This window comes from Drosophila innubila, assembly GCF_004354385.1.
Source record: "Drosophila innubila isolate TH190305 chromosome 2L unlocalized genomic scaffold, UK_Dinn_1.0 4_B_2L, whole genome shotgun sequence".
Lineage (NCBI taxonomy): Eukaryota > Metazoa > Arthropoda > Insecta > Diptera > Drosophilidae > Drosophila > Drosophila innubila.
The window spans coordinates 22849059-22858933 of NW_022995372.1; the positions used below are offsets into that span (position 1 = coordinate 22849059).

Consider the following 9875-nt stretch of genomic DNA (forward strand, 5'->3'; position numbering starts at 1 on the left):
TGTAATGATCTAGGTTCTCGACACACCATCTTTTTTCAGTGTAAGTATAATTCTTGTATGAAAACAAACTGATAGCAAAGTATTTTCATTCCCTTTCTCCATCTACTGAAATTCAAACAAATGGCAAAGTTAAATTTGAAAATAATAGAAAAACTTTTTACAGTCGCTCTGGCAAACGGCAACTACAACAACATGAAGAACACAAACAACACAAACAACAACAACAACAATGAGCAGCAGCAACAACAACAAGTATCAACAATAACAATAATGCAACTAAAATGAAACTATTTCGAGTGAAATAAATCTGTTAGAATGTGCCAAACTCCGCCAGCGCATTGCGGCGAGCATTTTCAGGGGTAGCTGGAAAATTTTAAGGGTAACAGTAACAGTAGATGGCGCCAGGGTGCCAGCAGAACGAAGGGTGGAAAAGTAAAGGAATCAGTTTTATTGCCAAACGTGTTTGTTGCTCAATTTAACTAAAAGTGCTGGCATTGTTGTCTGTCGTCGAAAAAATATCGAACAGCAAATGGCGTGTTCACTGCCTGATGCATAGATACCCTCTAAGAAAGCATTTTTTTTTTTTTATTTGTTAATATATAGAAAAATTTGAAATGTTTGGTACCACTTTACTGAAGCATTTGTATAGTTTCAATATTTTGCATATATTGAATATCTAATAAATCATTTTTAATACATTTATAAATAACCGCAATTATTTTATTATCAGCAATATGTTTTTTTTTAATTTTCTCAAACCAATTTATGTATTTATTTAGATTTACAAAGTTTTAAAATATATATCTTAAAATATATATCTTTATTTTCTAGACCATAAATCATTTGCTTTAGCCAAGCGATCAACTCTCGAGTACTATATAGCCCATTTAATAGATATTATGCGATAAACGGATGTGAGGTATATCAAACCAAAAGTTGTTGGTTATTGAACTGAACATTGGTTGTCATTTGAGCGATGCGATATTATATTTATCATGAAATAGTCGTATAAAAATAAAAAAAAGTATAAATATTCATATTTTTATTTATGTTATAAACTATTGCATTAGTCATTTTTGCATTGGTGCGCGTTTCGAATTCAGTTTTTTTTTCTCATTTTTGTTGATTTTTGGAGGTTTTTGCGATTTCAAATCGATGCATAAATAATAAATGGTATCATTGTCGGTTAGCTGGCGGCATTTGTTGACTCCAACTATTATATTCATATTTTCATTGCGTTTCTATTTTGTTTTTGCGGTTTGCAAACAGCGAATTTCACTTAGCAAGAAATATAGAAAACGAAATTGGTTTGATAAACAAGTTTTTATCAATTGCAGCATGAATATGCATGCAGCGACAAGTTGAAACAAAGAAACAAACAACCAAATGTCAGCAAACAGAAATAGGGCCCAAAGATCGCCAACTTTTTAGCCTAGAAACAAAACAAAACATAACAGGAATAACAATAGGAAAAGGCGGGAAAGTGAAGGGAAATTCTCCATGGCCAATTGCCTGGCTGGTGACGTGCCACTTGACAATTGCTACGTTTTCGATTTGCCGAAAAGTGGCAAGGAGAAGGAACAACATTAACAGCAACAGCAACAACTACTAGAACAACAGGAGCAGCAAGGCCAACAACAATTGGCATCAGAAGGTGCTGGCACGCCCATTTCGACCGTGTGCTCGGTTCAACGCCCCCGCAGCGAGGCAACGACATTTACGTGACTTGTTTCATAAACAAACATCAGGCAAAATGGCACGAAATTGGCAGCCGTAGGTGCCGGATACCCAGACACAGTCAGACACTGGGAAAGTAAGAAGGGACAGAGGACACATGGACACAGGTGGCTCATTGGGCTGCCTGTAAGTGGGTGTGTGTGTGTGTGTGTGACATTTCTGACAATTTGCACTTTTGCATACAAGTTGGTAATTGTTTCCGCCAAATTCTGCAGCTGTGTCCATACATATATAGGCTTCATCCCATGCCTGTCCGTATGTCTGTCTGTCTGTCTGTTTGTCTGTCACTGAATAGTGCAATTATGACCGAAGTTCCAGTTTAATCATTCAAAAGTCACTCGACCATTTGTGCCAAATACAGAAGCGTCCAATGCGTTAAGAATGCTGTCATCTTTTGCATTTGACAATCAGATGTGTCTGTTGCTGTTGCTGTTGTGTGATGTCATTTAACCAACTTGCATAACAATTCAAGCTGCATGGCATTCGGCTCTAAATGAGACATAAAAGAACATGAAACTTTTCTCATTATGCCTCGCACATACACACACATACACTCTCCACTTAAGCCACTTATGGACCAGTCAAAAACAAAAATGCCAGAGCACCCAACCGAGCAGACAAAACTTGTCGCACAGGCACAATGTAGATGCAGCAGTTACTGAATGCAACCTAGGGGCAAGTCAGCGATGCGGGCAACTAGCGACAGGTGAGGCAGCAACCTGTAAAACGGGTAAGGGGCAAGGGGAACGAGGCGAGAAGCCAAGTTTCGTGCCAGCAATTTTCGCGTAAGACAAAACTTTCAATGCATATTCAACATCATTAGAAAGTCAGGACAAAGTAGCTGGCGGATGCTGCAGGCCGTCGCTGAAATGTAGGGTATAATTTTTGTCATTCCCCCACCTATCCTAATAACAAGGAGTTCTTTAAGTAGTGTGTGTGTGTCTTTTCTCTTAAATATAGTGAGACAATGCTTTAATGAGTATAACTGTCAAAGATAAACGCAAATTAATGCCATGTATTACATCAGTGCACAGGAGGCGCAGCAGCGACCTGTCGACGCTGATTCCCCTATTGCTGGGTCACTTTGATCCTTAGATCTCTGGTTCAACGATGGCTCCACATCGCCCACAATTTCAATAACATTTGGTAGTTGTTGCATCACTGGCTCAATGGCACTTTCATTCTGCACCTGCAGCTGTGTCCTTGGGCAACTTTCACGCCAGATGCTATCGTAACGTGGTCCATACGATGCAATATCGCTCGAGGCATTGCTCCAACGCGGATAGCTCGACACTGAAACAGAAAACGTGTTCAATCTCATCTCATTCAGCCAGACAATTAACTTACATTCATCGACTATTTTTACGGCCAGTAAACGGGTTGTTACACCCGGCACAAAATCGGGTGCATCGGGATTTAAACGATTGTCCAATGTGCGACTTCCACCAGGTTGCATTGAGGTATCCTCGGCTAACACATCATCGCTATCATCCTCTGAGCTGACATCCAAATCTGAGCAATCCTCTGTGGCTGTTCCCACATCAATACCCTTACTTTCGTTCAGCATATTTGCCAGATTCTTATTCCTTGCTGAAAGAGCTGAAAGAATTTCAATTTTTACTACTCACATATAAATGCTGCCTAAACTAACAATATTAGTTTTAAGATATGACATTAAATTCAACACGTTGTATTGAAATATTATAAAGATAACGTACAAAGATAAAGTACAAATATTTATTCAAAAAAAAATTCAGAAAAATTATTTTGTGTAAAGATTTCGCAATTTTAATACAAAAATGTTAAAGTTATATTGGTTTTTGGTTAGTTTCTTAAATAATACGAAAAATAAATATGAGTGGAAATAAACCAGATTTTTTGATAACTTAACCATTTATAAATTGATCTGAAATTTTGATTTTATTTGCAAATTTTATTTAAGTGTAATGAGAAAAAAAGTTATTTCTATTTCTTTAGATCTATGTAGTTATATTTTTTCTCCTTTCCTTTGATTCAAAGTCTTCTAAATTATTTTTGTATGTTTTTTTTTAGGTGTCGAGCTCCTTAGCCTAAGTTGTATGTTTAATTTTTAAATTTTCCACATGTTTTGAATTTCTGTCATTTGCAGGTGAATAGGTAAAATATGAAAATTCAGCAAATAAGAACTGAAATTGGATTTGTTGGCTAGCCCATTGTCTGAGCTGCACTAAATAATATTCTTTTGTGAATATTTTTTTCCGATTCGGATCTGAAAAATACTTGTACACAAATATGCGTTTTTAAATAAGAATACTCGTACATAAGCTAGCACAATGCACAATAGATATATATGTAGTTTTAATACTTTTGTGCTATTTGAGCTGCTTTTCGTGCTGTTGGCAGCTGTCACGCCCACCAACCAGCCACCGCCTACCGCCCATCAGTTGGCACTAATGTAAACAGCAACTATTGTGTGTATATATTGCATGTAAAACCATGGCCAAAATAGAGCATAAAAATTCCAAGCGTCAGGACTTGCCAAATATTTTGCAAAACCAAATAAATCCATTTCAATACTGTTGAAGTTTCCCACATGAGAGACAGAGAGACAGAGAGAGAGAGAGAGAGAGAGCGAGTGAATGAAGGAGAGAAAAAGTGAAAATAATAAAAAATGAAACCAGTTCGGGAATCGATATGAATCGCTGCGAATCCGAGTCGGCACAGTTGGAGTATTAGTGGATTAGAGAGAACACAGTGAGCTCACAAAAGCACCGTCCTATGTGAAAACCGCATAAACAACAACGTAAATAAATCAATGTAAACAATCGAAACAGTTGTCGGTAAATTGAAATTTGAAATGCAACGCTGCTGTTGCCAATTCCGAATCTCATGACGTTGCCGTTGCTGTTTTCGTTGTCATAGTCGTTGCTGTTGGTGTTGCCTTTATAAGCAACAATACTGCAACAACAAAAAAAAAAGACAGCTCACATATGAAATTAAGCAACAACGCTTGGGAATAACAATTAGAGGAAAACCGAGAAAAAGAAGCAGAAATAGAAGAAAATTGAATACGAAACCGGCACAGTAAGCGTTAATTGACAAATACATTGATCAGACTGATAGTTGGCCAAGTTTGCATTAGTTTGCCCTGACAGCTGCCAATTATGCCAACGCTTAGCTTACAAATGGAAAGCCTTCCAATAAAAACTGAAGATGTGTGCAGTATTTGTTGTCCTTCCTTTGCTTTGCATACGAGAAATGCAAAGAACATGTATTTAGTACAGTGTGTGAAATAGTTATCTTTATCTTACAAGCTGAAATTAATTAAGAAATAAATAGAAATATCTTTATTTTAAAATTATTTAAGTAAAAATAAATTCTAGCATTTATCATTATCTTCAATGTATTCTTTGTATTTATCCTAATATTTGTACATATATCTTTATCTTTATATTTTTAGAATTACCTTAATTTTTAGCTAAATTTTTGTAAACCACTGTATTTTTTATTCATCATCTATGATTTTTTCATTTTATTCCTTAACACAATCTTTGTCTAATTTATTTAAGTTTCTTTTTAATATCCTTACTTTCGTATAAATCTTTATTTTTATTCATATTTATCAATGTGTTTAGTTTATATTAATATATATTAATATATATTAATATATATTGAAAAAGTACCTAGTATTCTAAGGTCGGGATCTCGACTATAGCCTATATTATTATTATGTTTATTTATCTTTGTATCGTTAAATTTACCTTAATCGACATCTATCAACCCCATTGTCAATAATTCTCAACAACTGTGTTGTTAACAAATTTTTCATGTAAAGTCAGAGCCTGTATGGGTGAGGGCAGCGATGGCATCATGTGACACGTGTCATGTGGCACTGCAGCAACTGTTGGATTGGAGACAGAGACAGAGCCAGAGTCAGAGACAGGGAAAGAGTCACAGTCACTGTAAGAGGACGTAGGAGTAGGAAACAAATGCCAACGAATGTTTTGTGAGTACTGCGAATGGAGCAGCGTAAGATGAACTGTGTATGAAACAAAGCCGTGGCAACGCACAACTCAAATTCACTTGCTGCCTGCCGAGTTTCAAGACTTTGTCGAAATAGAACAACTGCCACAAAAAGCACAAAGCACAAAGGACAATGGACAATGGCAACTGGCATTTCCAAGTGGCATGTCCAAGTGGCATGTTAACGCTGTCCGATTCTGTTGGATGGTATTTCACACCGCATAGATTTTATGTACTGTGAAATCTTCAACGCGCCAAGCTAAAAACTTGCGCAATAAAATAAAGTAATTAAAAACCGCAAATTCTCTCTTCTCCTCTCTTCTCCATCGCTGAGAATTGGCTAATCGGAAGCGTTTTATTGAGGAAATACAAGTAGGTAAATGCAAATGTAAATGGAAATGACTGATCCTGAGCAGGTGCCGCTTCAGCCCACAAAACAACAAAATGAAACAGAAAAATAAAATACAACATTTTATGATGGAATTACAAATTTTAATGTTTGCTTGTTTGTAATTAAATTTGCCATTGCCTTTGTGTTGTTGTTGATGTTGTTCTTTGTTATTTTCATAGTAACTTTTGTTGTTGTTTTATGTGTGACTTTTATGGGCGTGACACGTGAGCTATTTTTATGACATTGAAACAGAAGCAGTTGTTTGTTGTTGTTGTTGTTGCTGTTGTTGGCCTTTAAACTTTTTAATCACGCAAATGCGCCTAGAGGGCTAGTAAAATTTTAATTAAAATAAATTGCCATCAAATTGACCTCATTGTATGCGTCCCACTATAAACGTGTCCTTTATGTCAGCTGGTTGATTTAAAATGCTGGTAAATTGAATGTAATTGCCATTGATTGCGACTTAGATAGACAGCACAATAATAATAATAGACAATCGATATGTGGGTTGCAGTTGCATTTCCAGTTGCCGTTGCAACAATTTTCCAACTCAGTTAACTTTAGTAGCTAAGTGTCAGAGTCCGAGTCTTAGTCCAAGTCGGATAAAGCCAAGTTATTCACTGAATCAACATTTATATTGGCGTCTCTTGTTACCGCACACTTTTGATGTTTAGAGATGACGACGAGTGTGAAATGAAAATATCTCAAAGCTTCAATTCAGCCATTCAATAGTCTACAGTAGCCCACAAGCTTCAGGGCAACAATGTCTTCGACGCAAACTAAGAACTAAGCTGCAGAAACTGTCAGAAGTGACTGTAAACTTTTAACAACAATAAGTTAAACTCGTCGCTGCGTTTTACTTGTCTTTATTTTATTTTCATCGACCCTTGAGGAAGCGCCAATGAAGCCACAAAACTATGTGGCATTTTTTGCCGTTCGTTTAACGCGACGATCAATGTGTATTGTGATATCCCAAAAATCCCAAAATATATACGACTATGCCCACACATTCACAGTCACGGAAGCAAACACACAGAGACAGACAGACAAACAGACAGCAATGTATTTGGCTGCTGGCTCGGCCGCTACAAGTCAATTTGTTGCGTATACGCCGCATGGTCGCACAGGGATTGCCTGCGGCGAAACGCTCATCGGCCATATTAAAGCCAAAGCTTTCGCAATTGCGTTTGAAGTATTTTGCAGGTTGGCCGTTCCGATTCCATTGCACTGCCGCAATGCTCTGGAGTGCACTGCAATTTCCGGCCAAATCGAACGCAAAGCAGTTAGTTACTCGCATGTTTTGGCGTCCCAATGTGAGGATGCTAATGGCTCTGACATTTTGAATATTTACTAGAATTTCAGCTATTTTGTATCATTAGTGGATGTCAATGACACTGACAGCAACCTTATTGAGTGAAGAATTAAATATGTTTATCTAGTGAAAAGGTTTTCCGAGTTTTCGCAATAATTCGAAATATAGCTTAGACATATCATGCAATTTTAAAGCCTTTTCAAAGTTTCTCAATTATTTCAAAACTGTTTTAAGATTATAAAGCCTATTGCAATTTATTGAGATTAGAATTTAAAAGGTTTATGTAAAACTGTTATGTGCTTCAGAGGCTTAGTAATTTTTTGTCTACCACAATATTCTCAGTTTTCTGTTAATTAGTCCGGAAATTGTTAAGCATTATTGCGGGACAAGCTTTAGTCGTTAAAAATACCTTAAATGCAATATTAAAGTGATTTTAAATTTTATTTATTATTTAATTATTTACTGAAAACGGTTTTATTATTTGGCAGAAAAGCTGGCTTAAAGCTTGAATTTACCTTTAAACCAATAAATTCAATTGTCTTTGAAATATTTTTAAAACTTAATTGAAAGATTTCCTGAATTGTATCTGTATTTTATTATAATATTTATTTTAATTAGTTCAGGCTGGTTAATGCTATTACCTTTAATCTACTAAGCGAAACATAATAGTTTTAAAACAAGTTGATGCGTTAAATGTATAAGTCAATGTATGGAGAATCAGCATAAAAATACATGAAACTAGAAATAAATCCAATCTAATATAATCCCATCAGCTTCGAGTGAAATTGACATTTAATGGCTGAAAGGCTGAAAATCTCCATCAATGACAATTCTCTGTCTGTTTGAATTTCGATTTGTTGCGAATTCTATTTGACGTGTCCCTTTGCTCAATGACATATGTCAATTATGAACATGAATTTTTTATGATGTTTAACATATTCACTTGGTTCATTTTTTGACCTTCGTTTGGTAATTTGTCACTGAGGGTAATTTGTCACTGGCAGCGTTTATAAATCATTTAAAATTAATTCATGTCATTTCCGTTGTTGACTCAGAAGAAGGGGCAGACAAAGAACGAGGAGTGAGGTCAAAAGGAGCAAAAATAATAAGCAAATGTAAATCAACAGAATGAAAATGGCTTTTAAACTGTCAGGCGCGGTGAAAAAGAAAGCGGCCAGATTATTAAATCCCTACATGAAAATCGACAGCAACACCAACGAGAACAACAATGGGAACATGAAGAACAACGACAACATCGAGAACAATAACAACGGCATCCTTCAACCTTCAGACAAGGCGACGACAGCTCTGTCAGCGATGTCAGTCTCACTGTCGCGCTTGCCAGCAGCTCGGCTCATTGTCAGGATGACCAAGGATGCCCAAGGATGACCAAGGATGCAAGAATGCACGGCCAGGATAAAAGGACATGACCAGCCAGCCAGTCAATAATGCCAAAGTAGAATGAAAGTTGCCAATCCAAGTGTGTATGTTCCGAGCAATTATAATTTATTTTCCTTATTTCCTTTGCCTTTTAAATTAAAGGCAATTTACCTTATGCAAATTATGCAGCAACGACTCACAGGACTGACAGGTGGCAATCCCAATTGCAATTGCAGTCTTTCAACTCTGTCAATTGCCAAATGAAAGTCTTCAGAACGAGGTCCGTCCAGCATATTTACTGTTAGTTTTCTAATTGCTCCATTTACTCATATTTTCATCAACTGTAAAGGTAATTATTTGAAGCAATTTGTAATTAATAATCATAAGCCTGATAAAAACCATTATTTAAAGCGATTGGTATTCCAAGAGGTTTTGTAATATACATAGATCGGCGTCTATTTAATATAAATTCAGTGTTCTTACCATTGCCCGATGGGTCAATTACCTTTGAAACTTAATAAGAAACCGACAAGAGATTTAAATCCAAAATATACAGGCTTGTCCTTTTTGGCCCAGACTATCAAAGTAAGCCAGAGAAAGATCTTATGTAGAATTAAAATTATGTACATTTTAAAAGGGGTTTTGCATTTTCCAAAAATCTCGAGTGTCACTTATTTCTTAACTATCAAAAAATTGAAAACAGATCTATATATGAATCTATAGTATTATCTAATATAATGTATGCTATATTTTTTGCAGTTTTTTACATTTATTACATTTCTACATTTATTATAGAAACATTTAACTATCCAAACTCTTATGTTATTCGTATTTACTCTATCTGTTTTTATTTCTTCTTCTCCCCTTAGCAAAGTTGACTTAAAAGATAGTTCATCTTTTGGCAACAACTTGAGGTAGTCTATTTTATGCTTTCTGTTGCACTTTCACTCTTTTCACTTAGACAGAAAATGTTATCAACTCTTTATTCCAATACACATAAAGGAATAAAAGAAAACTGACTTAAAGGACTATGCTAATAACATTCCATTGCCA

The 9875-nt window shown here is 35.9% G+C and overlaps 1 protein-coding gene across 1 annotated transcript; it reads right to left on the reverse strand.

The window, feature by feature from the left end:
• Nucleotides 1-2667: 2667 nt before the first annotated feature.
• LOC117780407 lies at nt 2668-3399 on the reverse strand. Its single transcript, XM_034616920.1, has 2 exons — nt 3085-3399; nt 2668-3030 (listed from the first exon to the last, which is right to left on the reverse strand). Exons 1-2 carry the CDS (start codon nt 3302-3304, stop codon nt 2756-2758), a joined length of 495 nt encoding a protein of 164 aa, XP_034472811.1. The 5' UTR covers nt 3305-3399; the 3' UTR covers nt 2668-2755.
• Nucleotides 3400-9875: the final 6476 nt, after the last annotated feature.

Coding starts and splice junctions, on each gene's coding strand:
- LOC117780407 (XM_034616920.1), bottom strand. CDS start 3,304: ATGCTGAACGAAAGTAAGGGTATTGATGTGGGAACAGCCACAGAGGAT. Junction 3,031..3,084: donor CGTAAAAATAGTCGATGAAT/GTAAGTTAATTG, acceptor TTTCTGTTTCAG/TGTCGAGCTATCCGCGTTGG.